Source organism: Nerophis ophidion, linkage group LG17 (assembly GCF_033978795.1).
Source record: "Nerophis ophidion isolate RoL-2023_Sa linkage group LG17, RoL_Noph_v1.0, whole genome shotgun sequence".
Classification (NCBI taxonomy): Eukaryota; Metazoa; Chordata; class Actinopteri; order Syngnathiformes; family Syngnathidae; genus Nerophis; species Nerophis ophidion.
The window spans coordinates 36,401,029-36,418,741 of NC_084627.1; the positions used below are offsets into that span (position 1 = coordinate 36,401,029).

The 17,713-nt window shown below is 41.4% G+C and overlaps 1 protein-coding gene across 1 annotated transcript in view; it reads right to left on the reverse strand.

Moving 5' to 3' along the window:
• Window positions 1–7,533: 7,533 nt before the first annotated feature.
• The window catches only part of june (JunE proto-oncogene, AP-1 transcription factor subunit), a 14,789-nt gene continuing 4,609 nt past the window's right edge, over window positions 7,534–17,713 (reverse strand). Inside the window, exon 2 of the mRNA XM_061877239.1 lies at window positions 7,534–9,858. Within this exon, the coding sequence (XP_061733223.1) occupies window positions 8,719–9,726 (1,008 nt within the window). The 5' untranslated portion in view covers window positions 9,727–9,858 and the 3' untranslated portion in view covers window positions 7,534–8,718. The remainder of the gene's footprint in view (window positions 9,859–17,713) is intronic.

The following is a 17,713-nucleotide window of genomic DNA, read 5'->3' on the forward strand; positions in this document are numbered from 1 at the left end:
TTAGCCTGCCATTCCACTCTGTGTAACATGCTTAGCGTTGTTGTTCTCCAGTGGTAATACTGTAATGCTTCAGTAATAATACATGGGGTTTATTTGTAGTAATGGAGGATTATTGAATTAGAGGACCTGCTCCCATACTTGCCAACCTTGAGACTGTCAGGCTTTCCCCTGACAGTTTGTCTATGTTTTAGTTTTTTCCCCTGCATTTGTGTTTCCTCTGTGTTTAGTATTTCCTGTCCTTAGTTCCTGTCTAGTGCTCTTATTTTGTCAGCTTCCTGTCTTGTTCCCTGATTGCTGTATTCCTCCTCAGCTGCAGCTGATTGGCACCTGGCCACACCTGTTGCCAATCAGCCAGCTCCTATTTGTACCTGCTTTGTGTTGTGTCAGTTGCTGGATCAATGTATTGTATTGTCGTTGCCTCATGTCACTCTTGTGTCTTTGCTAGCTGTCGTGTCTGACATCATTTCAGCTATTACCTGTCGTGCTACCTCTTGTCCTGGTCGTCGTAGCGGTAAGCTGATTTTTTTTTTAGCCATTAGCTATTTCCAGTTTTTCGGTTTGTTATCCTCTAGCTTCCATGCTAAAGTTCCTTTTTGTTTTTCTAGCTCCCAGTGCTAGCTCTCTTAGTTTGTCATTCCGCCCACGTGCATGCTTTTTCTTTGTTCTTGTGTAGTTTTAATCAAATCAGGTTTTCATATACAATGCTTGCCTCCTTCTCTGCATCCTGGGGTTCGTCAACAAATACCCCTGACAGAAACCTCCGATTTCGGGAGGTGGGGGGTGGGGTGGTCGGGGGTAGGGCGGAGGCGTGGTTGGGGCAGGGGCGTGGTTAAGAGGGGAGGAGTATATTTAAATCTACAATTTACCAACTCGAGTATTTCATATATATATTTCATATACTGTATATACATAAATATATATATGTATGAAATACTTGACTTTCAGTGAATTCTAGCTATATATATTTATTTTATTATATATATATATATATAAATAAAATAAATTTTTGAATTTCAGACGCCACCTATCAAATACACAGTAATAAAAACACAGTTGTTCTGCTAACTGTACTCAATAACCAGGCGAGGTGATGAAGTTACGTCTCTTTACTGTGGGCTTCAGAAGTTGAACAGACTCCCTCACTTGCCGTCAGGTGCGCAACACCACGTAAATCGTTGGCCAATCAAAAAGCAACCCCATAACGCTATAGCCAACATTCACCAGGAGATGGCGACAGACAACATAGAATCATTCTATTACAGACGGCGTCGCCATGGCTGTAACTTCCTCGTTCTTCTGCTTCGTCTCCTTGTGTGTGCAGTTTTTTATTCAAATCCATAGATGTTGTAACGTGATTGGTCAGGCAAGCTGTTTATATAGTGGGAAAGCCGACGTGAAAACAGGCTGTCCCCACTCAGGTCCGCATGGAGCTGGAGGGGGCGTGGCCTCCAGCTCCGGCTGAATTCCGGGAGAAAATTTCTTCCTGGAGGTTTTCCGGAGAGGCGCTGAATTTCGGGAGTCTCCCGGAAAATCCGGGAGGGTTGGCAAGTATGACTGCTCCACGCTGTTTATGGAGATACAGTGTCACTGCAATGTTCCCTCTAAGGCAGTAGTCCCCAACCACCGATTGGTACCAAGAAATAAAAAAAATAAAAAATAATAAATTTTTTTTATTTTTTTTAATTATTAAAACCACATGAATAACACAATATATACATTATGTATCAATACAGATCAATACAGTCGGCAGGAATACAGTCTGTAAGCACACATGAGTGTATTTCTTTAGGAAACGCCCCCAGGTCTGTGGGACAAATTTTCAAGCGTTGACCGGTCCGCAACTACAAAAAGGTTGGGGACCACTGCTCTAAATGCACACTGCTCACGCATCCTCTGTGCACGGCAAATCTGGGCCGCACACAAAATCGAATAAAAAGATAAGCGCATAACAGTGTGCACGTCTGCCGACGCTCACATGTGCGCCACTGAATGCTCAAGGAGTTTTGGCGTTTGCTCACACATATGAAAAATTGGAGGGATCAACTTAAAAATCATCAGTTTACTTGCTCAACATTTGACGTTCCAAGGAATAAGTAGTACACTAATTTAATTGCATTATTACCTTAGTAGTGTTGTTTTGTTTGTTTGTTGTTCATGTACAGTCATGGTCAAGAGCAGGCCTGGGCAATTATTTTCACTCGGGGGGCCACATTTAGAGAAAATAATGTATCTGGGGGCCGGTACATCTATTTTTAGGAACACTAATACAAAACCTCACAATAATGTCTGATTGAATGCTAAAAATGTTCTGACTGACCGCCTTAAAAAAAACGGAATGGAATTTTTACATTTTTCTATGAACGATAAAACACCGAATATTGACAAAATATGAACGTCGCACCCCTTTTGATCGACATATTTTACATTCAAGTGAAACGCAACAAAAATGCAACAAACAGTGAAACATGAAGGCGAAGGGTACGCAATAAACCCAACAAAAATCTAATATATTTAATAGTTGCTGAATTCCCCCCAGGGATCAATAAAGTACTTTCTATTCTATTCTATATGTTACTAAGATTTAGAACTTTGTTGTGAAAATCTCCTTCCGCGTCTGTGGAAACGCTTCCCGCCCACATTACTTAGTGCCTCGTCTGAGCTGCTGTGACATAGATGACCATAGTAACTAATTAGATTACCATAGTAACTAATTATATGACCATGGTAACTAATTAGATTACCATAGTAACTAATTATATGACCATAGTAACTAATTAGATTACCATAGTAACTAATTATATGACCATGGTAACTAATTAGATTACCATAGTAACTAATTATATGACCATAGTAACTAATTAGATTACCATAGTAACTAATTATATGACCATGGTAACTAATTAGATTACCATAGTAACTAATTATATGACCATGGTAACTAATAAGATTACCATAGTAACTAGTATATCATGCAAAAGTGCAGATCCCAACCATTGAAATACTTTGTATAGTTGAAGACTTACGGTCTTTTTAAAACATCACTGCACATCATAATGGCAGCTACACTTTCCATCTTAAAGATATAAAACAATTATTTGGGAATGTCCGGCGGGCCGGATTGAAAAGTTCAACGGGCCGCATGTGGCCCCCGGGCCTTAATTCGCCCAGGTCTGGTCAAGAGTAAAGAACATAATGTCACGGCTGTCTTGGGTTTCCAGTAATTTCTACGACTCTTGTTTTTTTGTGATAAAGTGATTGGAGCACGTACTTGTTGGTCACAAAAAAATATTCATGAACTTTGGTTATTTTATGAATTTATTATGGGTCTACTGAAAATGTGAGGAAATCTGCTGGGTCAAAAGTATACATACAGCAATGTTAATATTTGGTTACATGTCCCTTGGCAAGTTTCAATGCAATAAGGCGCTTTTGGTAGCCATCCACAAGCTTCTGGTTGAATTTTTGACCACTCCTCTCGACAAAATTGGTGCAGTTCAGCTAAATTTGTTGGTTTTCTGACATAATAATAATAATAAAAATAATGGATTGGATTTTATAACGAGCTTTTCTATTAGTAAATACTCAAAGCGCTCACAGAGAAGTGGGAACCCATCGTCCATTCACACCTGGTGGTGGTAAGCTACATTTGTAACCACGGCTGCCCCGTGGTAGACTGACGGAAGCGAGGCTGCCAGATTGCGCCTACGGCCCCTCCGACCACCACCTTTCATTCATTCATTCATTCACCAGTGTGAGCGGCACCGGGGGCAAGTGGAAAGTGTCCTGCCCAAGGACACAACGGCAGTGATTTGGATGTCAAGAGGCGGGGAGCGAACCTGCAACCCTCAGGTTTCTGGCACGGCCGCTCTACCCACTACGCCATACCGCCCCCAAATGGACATGGACTTGTTTCTTCAGCATTGTCCACTTGTTTAAGTCAGGACTTTGGGAAGGCCGTTCTAAAACCTTAATTCTAGCCTGATTTAGCCATTCCTTTACCACTTTTGACGTGTGTTTGGGGTCATTGTCCTGTTGGAACACCCAACTGCGCCCAAGACCCAACCTCCAGGCTGTTGATTTTAGAAAAGAATATAATTTTAGGTTCTCCTGAAGAATTTGGAGATAATCCTCATTTTTCATTGTCCCATTTACTCTCCGTAAAGCACCAGTTTCATTGGCAGCAAAACAGGCCCAGAGCATAATACTACCACCACCATGCTTGACAGGAGGGATGGTGTTCCTGGGATTAAAGACCTCACCTGTTCTCCTCCAAACATATTGCTGGGTATTGTGGCCAAACAGCTCAATTTTTGTTTCATATTATGGGAACCTCAAGACGGCCATGACATTATGTTCTTTACAAGTGTATGTAAACTTAAAACCACAACTGTATATATGTGAGTGTATATGTATGTATATATATGCGTATTCTTGGTTTTGTTTTTTCATAACACTTTACTGCATTTGTGTACATGGGTGTGTGTGTATGTACCATATTTATTGGACTATAAGTCGCAGTTTTTGTCATAGTTTAGCCGACTTATACTCAGGAGCGACTTATGTGTTAAATTATTAACACATTAGCGTAAAATATCAAATAATATTATTTAGCTCATTCACATAAGAGACTAGACGTATAAGATTTCATCGGATTTAGCAATTAGGAGTGACAGATTGTTTGGTAAACGTATAGCATGTTCTATATGTTATAGTTATTTGAATGACTCTTACCATAATATGTTACATTAAAGGCCTACTGAAACCCACTACTACCGACCAAACAGTCTGATAGTTTATATATCAATGATGAAATATTAACATTGCAACACATGCCAATACGGCGTTTTTAGTTTACTAAATTACAATTTTAAATTTCCCGGGAGTTTCGTCTTCGAAACGTCGTGTAATGATGACGTGTACGCAAGACGTCACGGGTTTTTAGGAAGTATGAGCGCTGCGCACACACACACAGCTAAATGTCTTCTGCTTTAACGGCATAATTACACAGTTTTTTGGACATCTGTGTTGCTGAATCTTTTGCAATTTGCTCAATTAATATTGGAGAAGTCACAGTAGAAACATGGAGTTGGGAAGCTTTAGCCATTAGCCACACAAACACACGGTGATTCCTTGTTTAAAATTCCTGGAGGTGAAACTTTACTAAGGATCAGAGCGCGGTCAAGAAAACATGGATCCCGACCACATGTCAACCAGCAGGTTTCGGTGAGAAAATTGTGGTTAAAAAGTCAGTTCTTACCGGAGAAAAGCTGAGCTTGTGCCGTCCATAGCTGCCGTCGACTCCCCTGAGACACTGCGCGTCAACACTCGGCCGTGGAGACACCCTTCCGAATATCAGGTACTATTAAACTCACTAAAACACTAGCAACACAATAGAAAGATAAGGGATTTCCCAGAATTATCCTAGTAAATGTGTCTAAAAACATCGGAATCCGTCCCAATGCAATCGCGTTTTTTTTTTTTTCTAGTCTGTCGCTATCAATATCCTCAAACACGAATCTTTCATCCTCGCTCAAATTAATGCGGAAATTGTAGTTTTCTTGGTCCGAATAGCACTTTTTGTTGAAGGCCTCCATTATAAACAATGTGAATATGTGAGGAGCCATCAAACATGTGACGTCATCGTCTGTGACTTGGGGTAAAGGCAGAGCATTTCTCTTAACACCCAAAGTTGCGAACTTTATCGTGGATGTTCTCTACTAAATCCTTTTCAGCAAAAATATGGCAATATTGCGAAATGATCAAGTATGACACATAGAATGGACCTGCTATCCCCGTTTAAATAAGAAAATCTCATTTCAGTAGGCCTTTAACATACCAGGCACCTTCTCAGTTGGTTATTTATGCGTCATATAACGTACACTTATTTAGCCTGTTGTTCACTATTCTTTATTTATTTTAAATTGCCTTTCAAATGTCTATTCTTGGTGTTGGGTTTTATCAAATAAATTTCCCCGAAAAATGCGACTTATACTCCAGTGCGACTTATATGTTTTGTTCCTTCTTTATTATGCATTTTTGGCCAGTGCGACTTATACTCTGGAGCGACTCATACACCGAAAAATGCAATATTTATGCTTTTATATACTTTTTTTTTCTCCACTGACTGTTAAGTTTAGTCTTGTGGAAATGTGTCTTATTGTTGTCTCCTTCCCCTTGTTGTTTGTGGTGTTTTATGGACATTTGCATTGCCAACATTTCAATGTACACTGCTGTATATGGGTTGTAAAAATTGAAAATCCTTAATAAATCTTTAAAAAAAAATAAAAAAATCAATGATCAATGCCCAACCCTAGCTATAAAAAAAAATATTTGGATAAATGTTATTCAATGATTATGACATTTCAAGTCAAAAGTATCAGTTTTAACTTTTTATAGTGGAGGCCCTTAGAGATATTTTCGTTCACTTTTGTCTAAAAGCGCCAAATTTGGCACAGGTGTAGCTCAGGGCATACTTGAATGATTTAGCTAGGGCGCCCGCGCTGGTGACCTTTGGGGTAGCCAGAGCGGCCAATCACATATGTGTAATAGCTTGTGTCTCTAACATATGAAACAGCATAGCTAAAAATATAAACTTGGTGTCTATTTCATGTGTTTTGACAATTAGAAATATGTTGGAATGCTCATTTTTATTTCTGGGTGTGTCTGGACCCCTAATTTGCATATTTCCAAGTAGCGTTCTGCTATTCTGAAGACATTGGACGTAACTTGGTCATTGTAAAACCTGGTGCAACATGCTGCGATGAGGTGGCGACTTGTTCGGGGTGTACCCAGCCTTCCGCCCGATTGTAGCTGAAATAGGCATCAGCACCTCCCGCGACACCAAAGGGAATTAGCGGTAGAAAATGGATGGGTGGTGCAACATGGCTATGTTGTCAATATGGAAATAAAAGTGCTCTAATAAAAAAATTATCATTAATCTGATCATTCCGGTATGTTTCTGATGCTCAAAAATAGTTTGCCGAAAAGTATCAAAAGTTAAGGTACACCTATTTTTTACATAGCCGCCATCTTGGAAATATGCTAATTCGGTGTCCAGACCCACCCGATCATAACGATGGTTTTTCCATCATATTTCTAATTGTCAAAAAACATGAAATAGACACCAAGTTTGGATTTGTAGCTTACCTGGTTCAAATGTAGAGGCAAAAGCGTGTTCAGGTGGTGGTCATATTGGATCAGCCGCTGTGGCGACCCCAAAGGTCACCGGCGTGGGCGCCCTAGCCAAATCATTAAAGTATGCCCTGAGCTACAGCCATACTTGCCAACCTTGAGACCTCCGATTTCGGGGGGTGGGGCGTGGGGGCGTGGTTAAGAGGGGAGGAGTATATTTACAGCTAGAATTCACCAAGTCAAGTATTTCATATTTATATATATATATATATATATATATATATATATATATATATATATATATATATATATATATATATACATATACATATACATATACATATATATATATATATATATATATATATATATATATATATATATATATATATATATATGTGGAGAGGGGCGTGGCGCACGCTTTCCCTGCGGGCGGGGTATGTGCAGGGGCCGGCCACGAAGCAGCAACAGGTGAGTGGATACCTCAGCTGGAACAAGTTATCTCATCACCTGTTCCTTAATTAGGCAGCGCTGGAGATCATGAGGAGAGGCAGAGAGCTGCACAGAGGGACGAGAACGGTTGTGTGGGAGCTGAAAAGCAGACGCCAAACTGTTGAGTGAAAGAGGAAAATAAAACTGTGAAACTCTAAAGCTGGCAGTGGTGATCCAGTCTACCCGACGGGTGCGGGAGGGGAGAGGAGGAAAAACGTCCACAATATATAAAAGAAATACTTGAATTTCAGTGTTAATTTATTTACACATATACACACACTCATAACACTCATCTACTCATTATTGAGTTACGGGTTGAATCGTCCATCCTTGTTCTATTCTCTGTCACTATTTTTCTAACCATATGCATGTACAGTAGATGACAGTATTGTCCTGTTTAAGAGTGTCACAACATTGCTGTTTACGGCAGACAAACTGCTTTACGATAGACGAAAACGTGACTGCTGTTGTTGTGTGTTGTTACCGCACTGGGAGGACGTTAATGAAACTGCCTAACAATAAACCCATATAAGAAACTAAGAACTCGCCCTCGATCATGCTACAGTTATAGCGTCATTGGGCAGACACACTGTTTATATTGTGGGAAAGCTTACGTGAAAACAGGCTGTCCTCACTCAGGTCCGCATGGAGCTGAATTTTGGGAGATTTTCCTGAGAAAATTTATCTCGGGAGGTTTTCGGAAGAGGCGCTGAATTTCGGGACTCTCCCGGAAAATCCGGGAGGGTTGGCAAGTATGGCCACACCTGTGCCAAATTTGGCACTTTTAGACAAAATTGAACGAACACACCCTAAAATCTCCTTAAGGGCCCCCACTATTACTAGTCCTGTATTTACGTACCATAATGATACCAAAATTCCCAGTTTTAACCCAGCCCTATTGAAGATGCAAAATTAGTTCAAATGAATAATAGCTGAGCTCCTTAAAGAGTTTCAAACTTGTGTCAGAATCCGTTAACTTTGTTCATGTCCAGGAAGTCTCCTGCCAAGCTCCTCCCTGTCTTAGGAAAAACAAGCCTTAGTTGATTGCAAATCTGCCAACGTTGTAAAAAAATGTAATCTGATTATCTGGTCTCCTCAGCAGTCCTTGCTTCCAGCGCTGCCCCCTCCTCCTGATTTGGTGGCAGAGCTGACAGCAATCTGGCAACCGTTGGTGACATGACTCATGACCTTCTGTTTCAGCTGAGCGACCTGCTCCCGCAGCACCGAGGCAGTAGAGGCCAAATCCGAGTTCTGATTCTTCAGGATCTTCACCTTCTCCTCCAGCCGTGAGATCCGCTCCAGTTTGCGCTTACGGCATTTAGACGCCGCGATGCGATTGCGGAGCTTTTTGCGCTCTGCTTTGATTCTCTCTTGCGTCTCTAGGTCCATGGGCGAGAGACAGGGCGGGGACGTCGGGTCTCCGGACGGATGGGGGACATCAGGGACCGTCTGAGGAGCATCTGGAACTCGAGTGTGCGTTTGAGTGCCGTTATGGTCCGAAACACCCCTGTATGCCATCTGCCCGCTAGAGAACGCCATCTGTCCGTGGCTGTAGCTGCTGAGGTTGGTGTAGATGGGGATGTCACCGCTGGTCATTAAGTTCCTCTGGTAGGACACCTGCAGGGAGACGTTGGAGGAGGAAGACGGGGACATGGGACATCCGACCAGCTGGTTTTGCTTATGAAGGTCTGCGAGGGCTTTGACGAAACCGTCAGCAAAGCCTTCTTGCTCATTCGTGGCCTGGCCGCGGTAGATGAAAGGATGGGTGGAGCTGGACACCGGGCTGGTGGTGACCAGGCCTTGGTTGGACTGGATAATCAAATGCTCCAGTTCGGGTGAGGCCAGCTTCAATTGGCTCATGTCGGCGGATGATGACGTCATGAGGGAGCTGTTGTCAAGTCCAATGTTGTTGGAGTTTGTCGCCCTTCCTACTGCCACGCTACCGCCCCCACCGGGGAAGTGATGGCTACCCGCTGAGGACATGGCCTTCTTGCTCATCAGCATCTTGTTTCCGGCATAAAGCTCGTATTCCGCAAAGTGGCTGAAACCGGAGACGGCGGGCGAGTCGTCATGGTAGAAAGGAGTCTCCATTTTAGTCGTCATTGATGAGGGCGTCTCGCAGAGGTAATCTTCATAATCAGATTAACCTCAATATCGAGAGAGATTGAAACATTCCACTGATGTCAGTGGGCGGAAGATGAAGAAGAAGACGAGAGAAACAGAAGATGAAGAAGCCTGGTGGGAAAACACAGGAAACACACAAGTAAAATGACAACACAAGTAAATACTCTACATCTGTTAACATCACTGACAGTACCGTGTGACGTTACTACCAGTAGTGGCCAGCAAGGCCTTCTCTGCTGGCCTAACATAACCGGAAATCATGATCAAAATGAAAGATACAATCATTTTTTTATTTACCGTATTTTCCGCACCATACGGCGCACCTAAAAACCTAAAATTTTCTCAAATGCTGACAGTGAGCTTTATAATCCGGTAGAGATACGCGGTTTGCGGTCACATCCGCGGAGTCCGCGGATAAACCGCGGGTCGGGCGGGTAACAAGACGAAAAAATAGATTTTAAATAGATTCGGGCGGGTGGCGGTTGAACCAATTCGGAAATATCCGTCCATCCATTTTCTACCGCTTATTCCCTTTCGGGGTCGCGGGGGGCGCTGGCGCCTATCTCAGCTACAATCGGGCGGAAGGCAGGGTACACCCTGGACAAGTCGCCACCTCATCGCAGGGCTAACACAGATTGACAGACAACACTCACACTCACATTCACACACTAGGGCCAATTTAGTGTTGCCAATCAACCTATCCCCAGGTGCATGTCTTTGGAGGTGGGAGGAAGCCGGAGTACCCGGAGGGAACCCCCGCATTCACGGGGAGAACATGCAAACTCCACACAGAAAGATCCCGAGCCTGGATTTGAACCCAGGACTGCAGGACCTTCGTATTGTGAGGCAGACGCACTAACCCCTCTGCCACCGTGAAGCCCCAATTCGGAAATATATATTGTAATAATCCCAGGAATGTGGGCTCATAAAACATCTTCGTTTGTCTTGTTTTTATTGCACAAGATGTATTACAACCACACAAAAGCTCTCATGTCTCTAACGCGAACTCTCACTTCCTGTCGATAACGTCACTTCCCTATCTCTCCCGGAAGTCCCGCCCCCCAGCCAAAGCCAGTAGTTAAATGTTATGTTGAAGAAGTTCATTTAGCCTACTGACGTGTATTTATAAATGGTTGATTTATACAGGCTAGTAGGTAAAGTGTTGTACCTGACAACACTTGATGGTACAATCCATATATCAGGTCACAGACGACGTCACGCTAACATCACGTGACACCTCTGATGAAGGCTGCAGAAGCAAGGTAGCCCAAACTTGTCAGGTACAACACTTTACCTTACTAGCCTATAGAAATCAACCATTTACAAATAGTTAAATGTTGTTACCCACGTACGAAAAACGAACAGCACTCTTTGAAACAGTGTGTGGGCATACTTTTATTTTGAAGTTGTCAGAGTTACTTGTTGACGAACCCCAAGATGCAGAGAAGGAGGCAGGCGTTGGGTAAGTAAACATGATTTAATAAAGATACTGAGACAAAAACAAAACCAAAAGGGTACAAACAAAAAGCACGCACATGGGCGGATATAACAAACTAAGGGCTATGAACAAACTAATCGGAAGCAGGGAACAAAAAACAGTAAGCTACAAAACATCTACCAAATATAGCTTAGCGCTACGCTGCATTCACACGACCAGTAGGAAGACAAGTAGAAAATGACATTGACACGACAATACAGTGATCCAGCACTGACTGGAGGAACAAAGCAGGTAAAATAGGAGCTGACTGATTGACATCAGGTGTGGCCAAATGCCAATCAGCCTCAGCTGAGTGAAAACAGGACACAGGGAGACAGACAGGAAGCCGAACCAAAATGAGAGCACTAGACCGGAACTAAGGACAGGAAATACTAAACACAGAGGAAACAGACAAATGCAGAGGAAAATTAAAACATAGACAAACTGTCAGGGGAAAGCCTGACAAAAACCATGTTTTCCCATTCAATGCCTGCCTCCATCTCTGCATCTTGGGGTTCGTCAACAAATAACCCTGACAAAAGTGTCTTGTTTGGTCTGTCGACGGATGTAAGGAAGCTACTTCCGGGTGTGGCCAACGAGGTATTTGTCATTTGTTGGTATTTTACTTGGTAAAATGTTTGATCCACATGCTGTGCATGTTATTATTTTTACGTTTGTAACCTGCTTAATTTATTACAGTTTTCACGGTGAATTTGAAGGGAAAGTAAGCCTTCAAATAAATAAGTTCAAGAAAGCCATTGTGTCTGTGCTATTTGGAGGGAGTCACACTTTCTAACCTCACTGATGCCTTGCATCGTCTATATTAGATATATAACAACGGGCGGGTGCGGCTTCGATGAAATGTTGGTTCAGGTGAGTGGCGGATGGATGACGACTTTTTTGGTGATATAATTGCCTATCCGCGTATCTCTATAATCCGGGGCGCCTTATGTATGGACCAATATTGAGCCACAACAGGTCTCGCAACTGCGGTAAGCAGCCACCGACTCCATTTTCCCGCACTTCTTCCTCTACGATAAGCAGCTGCCGACATAATTTTCCCTCGTAGAAGAAGCGCGCGGTGCATGCTGGGATATATGACTGCGGGAAGCGTGGCGTTTCTGTGTGTTTATGTAAAGACCCCAAAATGCTCCTATTAAGAGACAAGCTCACGACGCAGAGTTTAAACTCAAGGTGATCAGTCACACAATAGAACACGGGAATTGAGCAGCAGCGAGAGAATTTAACATTAACTGCAGCGACACTGACTCGTTTAATGACGACTTCGACGAGATGGAGCCAGGCATGTTGGATGCTGTATTCGCCCAACTGTTTGATTCGAATACTGAAGAAGAAGAATTTGAGGGATTCGTGGATGAGGAATATCTTAATAAAGTGAGCTTTACATGTTTATTTTGTGTGTTGTGTGACATTATCGCTTGAGCAACGTTGAGTTATTGATATATTATTGCTTTGCACTATTTGGAGTGTAACTATAATGTGATTGCACTAAAGTTTGATTTTCCGTGACAGTATCAGACTGTTTTTTACATGTTTATTGAATCGGGGAAAATAATAAAACAGCTGTTTATTAATTTTGGGAGTGAACGGAGTTGTCAGAACGCTGGTTTGTAATCTATTAATAAAGTTTGACTGACCTATCTGACTGTTTTGTTGACATTCCCTTTAGCGCAGCTCCATCTAATGGATGCATAACGTAACCCCAGCCTCTACTGTAGCATCTATTCTATGCACCTTATAATGCGGTGCACCTTATATATGAACAAAGTTTTTAAAATAGGCCATTCATTGAAGGTGCGCCTTATAATCCGGTGCGCCTTACAGTGCGGAAAATACGGTACTTTCCCTAAATATCTAAAAGTATTCATATTCTCCGTTGTTATGCTCCTGTCCAGTGCTGTTGTTTTTAGTTTTAGTTAGTATCCAATCAGAATTCAGCTATCCTATGTTGCCATGCTGTACCAAATCTGCCCGAGGCCTTCAGAATCGACAATGCGGGCGTCATACAGTTGATAGACAGTTGCGATAGCCGATCAAATCACAAGCCTTTGAGATGACCTCACGTCGAACGTGACGTTTACGCGTCCTGTGATTGGATACTCACCAAGACCGTTAGCGGATGAGTTTGAGAACACATAAAGTTGATAGACACTTGCGATAGCCAATCATATCACGAGTTGTTGAGAGTGGCCTATCCAAGTAGCCTGATGTTAACGAGACTGTGATTGGATACTCACTTGTCACTCCAAAGTGAGTATCCAATTACAAGTTTTAATTTAACAGGAAGCGGGAAGTAATGGGCCATAGCTAGACAGGGATAGCAGAGAAGGAGAACAAAACGTTGATTAGGTGGCAGATATATATCCGCAAGGCCATTTTCAAGAAGGATATTTAAAGAGAAACTACATCCAGTGACACGATGTCGGCCAAACCCAGAAACTAGCTCAGCTTGTCTGGCGATGAAATGGGGATATGCTTGCCATTTCCACTCAAATAAGCCGACAAGGGGTACCGCTGGCTTATACGGCGTCGAATAATTATTTTTTCACTTTTTAATGTGTTTTTTTGCGGGCAGCACGCTGGCAGAGGGGTTAGTGCATGTGACTCACAATACGAAGATCCTGAGTAGTCCTGAATTCAATCACGGGCTCTGGATCTTTCGGTGTGGAGTTTGCATGTTCTCCCCGTGACTGCGTGGGTTCCCTCCGGGTACTCCGGCTTCCTCCCACCTCCAAAGACATGCACCTGGGGATAGGTTGACTGGCAACACTAAATTGGCCCTAGTGTGTGAATGTTGTCTGTCTATCTGTGTTGGCCCTGCGATGAGGTGGCGACTTGTCTAGGATGTACGCCGCCTTCTGCCCGAATGCAGCTGAGATATGCTCTAGCACACCCCGCAACCCCAAAAAGGGACAAGCAGTAGAAAATGGATGGATGTTTTTTGCAATTTTAATTTTGACAGTTCCACATAAGATATTTTTTAATTGCTGATGTATGTTAATTGATTTTCAAATGCGCAAGAAAATAAACCGTTTTGTACACTGTTGATGTGGTTCAATGCGCAGTAGGTTGTAAATGTTTTCCTGTATAGTATTTCTCCAGAAATGGTCATGTGGGGACATAAATGGTGGTATTTTGAGAGGTAATCATTGAAGTTGAACATCCCTGAAGGCCTAGGTGGGAAATGCACGGTTCCTACTAATGTGTGTTATGTACTTGGTGCCCTATTCTCAAATGCACTAAAGTGAAAAAGGCTGCGCAACTGCGCAGGTTCTGATTGCACAGCATTCTCCCCCTCAACTTTAGTTTGTCATTGCGCGCCTTCAACCAAGTTACGTACTTTGGGTGGAGCGAGCCTTAAACGTGGGTGTTTCCTGTCAGATCTGGCATTTCGCGTATTCATCCATCGATTTAAGTACTTTTTGCTCCTGTGTGCTTCTGAGGCTGGAATAAGTCCAGCGCCCCTGCAATGTCAAACATCATATCTCACTTGAAACTTGGAAGTTTGATCGCTTGAGACACATGAAATTTCCATTGAGATGGGGATGGAAACACCATGATGCCACTCTGCATTAAAGGGTAAATGCACTTTTTGGGGGGGAATTTCGCTTATTATTCACAATCATAATGAAAGACATGACGACGTATGCATTTTGTTTTTTATGCATTCTAACTCGTAAATAAACATGAATACAAGTCCACTTACAGCATATCAGAGTTTTTGTGCAGAAATATTATATTGAAGTATTATTTTCGGGTCTCCCTATGTCGGGGGTCGGCAACCCGCGGCCCTAGTGGCTCTCTGGAGCTTTTTCAAAAATATATGAAAAATGGAAAAAGATGAGGGGGAAAAAAACATATTTTATGTTTTAATGCGGTTTTTGTAGGAGGACAAACATAACACAAACCTCCCTAATTGTTATAAAGAACACTAAAATATTAAACATGCTTCACCGTTTTGTCCAACTAATTTTGGCGGTCATTGAACTCACCATAATTTGTTTACATGTATAACTTTCTCCGACTTTCTAAGACGTGTTTTATGCCACTTCTTTTTCAGTCTCATTTTGTCCACCAAACTTTTAACATTGTGCATTAATGCGCAAAGGTGAGTTTTGTTTATGTTATTGACTTATGTGTAGTGCTAATCAGACATATTTTGGTCAGTGGATGACTGCAAGCTAATCGATGCTAACATGCTATTTAGGCTAGCTGTATGTACATATTGCATTATTATGCCTCATTTGTAGCTATATTTGAGCTCATTTAGTTTCCTTTAAGTCACATATCAGCCTAGAATAATTCCACTTCCAACTCGAGAAAACATTTTACGGCAAGTTTTAGATGTTTTTTTTATGTTTCAGCTGCGCACATGCTAACATGTTGTAATGTTATACAGTAGTTACCACTGTTTTTTTTGCTATCATTGCGGAATACAATCAGACCATGCGTGTGTCTGCAGCAATCACTTTGTAAAATGCGTGTTTGAACATTGGATTTGTTTGAGAAACTTTCTGTGATGCAATCAAGTTTATTCTCTACTATATTAGTAGTGTTTGATATTAGAATTAAAAGTAACAAGAGGACAAGATTGCACTAGTTTCTGTTTTTTTGTGGTTACTATGCCGAAATATACCTGTGTATAAATCTGAGTGTATAAGTCCACTCCATCCCATTTTAAAGATTTTTTTTTGTTATCTTTTATATATTTGCCTCTAAACCTTTGAAAATACGCCTAAATCTGCACTGATGCAGGTAAACAAACAGTAGCCTAAGGGGACTCCGGACCACCGCATGACACCCGGAAGTGACTCTTGGTCACATGATTGCAAGCCAGCAATTAGTAATGGTGTTCTTAATTGGGTAAAATTGTTGGCTCCTCAACCCACTTCTGACTGAAAAAAAAAAAATCAAGCTGTTTATTTTTCATGTACATAGTACTGCCAGGCCAGTTTCCTTCTGCTTAAACAAAGAATATAAATTATATTAATTTGATATTTTATAAGAGAAAAAGTGGAGGTGGGCGAGCTTGGCTTAAATACAGAGTATTTGAGTCAAGTTGCAGTTTGTAAAAAAGAATGGTGCAAATATGAAGTACAAATATTCAAAAGTAGACTTGTCTCTTCAGCATTGTCCACACGTTTAAGTCAGGACTTTTGGGAAGGCTACATAACTTTCCTCCTTGAGGTCTTGTCTTTGTCCATGTGATGTCCGATAAAACAAAAATTGAGCTGTTTGGCCACAATACCCAGCAATATGTTTGCAAGAGAAAAGGTGAGGCATTTAATGCCAGGAACACCACACCTACCGTCAAGCATGGTGGTGGTAGTAGTATGCTTTTGGCCTGTTTTGCTGCCAATGGAACTGGTGCTTTACAGACAGAGGTGGGTAGTAACGCGCTACATTTACTCCGTTACATCTACTTTAGTAACTTTTGGGATGAATTGTATTTCTAAGAGTAGTTTTTATGCAACATACTTTTACTTTTACTTGAGTATATTTATAGAGAAGAAACGCTCCTTTTACTCCGCTCCATTTATCTACAATCAGGTCGCTACTCGCTACTTTTTTTTTTTTATCGATCTGTTAATGCACGCTTTGTTTGTTTTGTTTTTGTCAGACACGCATTCAAAGTAGGAACTACACTTGCTTGCGTTTCACCAATCACATGCAGTCACTGGTGACGTTGGACCAATCAAACAGAGCCAGGTGGTCACGTGACCGTCACACGTAGAACCCGACATGTTGAAAAACTTATTGGGGTGTTACCATTTAGTGGTCAACTGTACGGAATATGTACTGTACTGTGCAATCTACTAATAAAAGTTTCAATCAATCAACCAATCAATCAAAAGTGTAAAGGAAAAAAGACACTTTTTATTTCAACCGTACTTCCCGTCAAAAGCCTAAAGACTGATCGCACAGCTCCTGTCTTCACAATAAAAGTGCCGCTCCATCGCGCCTGCGCTAACAAAATAAGAGTCTACGAAAGCCAGCGCAAGCAAACTAGCAAGCTACGGAGTTTGCCGCCAATGTATTTCTTGTAAAGTGTATAAAAACAAATATAGAAGCTGGACAAATAAGATGCCAAAAACCAACGACTTTCATGTGGTATTAGACAGGAAGGAGGAACTTTTTTTCTCCTCCATTTGAAAACCGGGACGTTATCAGCACTATACTGTCTGATTCCAATCAATGCAAGTCATCAGAATCAGGTAATACACCAACTTATATTCTTGTCTTCATTAAAGATAGGAATCTATATGTTAAACATGCATGTATATTCATTAAAACACCTTTAACATGTGAACAAAAATGGCAAAATAAATAAATATACATGTATATATAAAGGTATGTATATATATATATATATAATATATATATATTATATATTATATGTATATATATGTGTGTATGTATATATATATATATATATTATATATATATATATATATATATATATATATA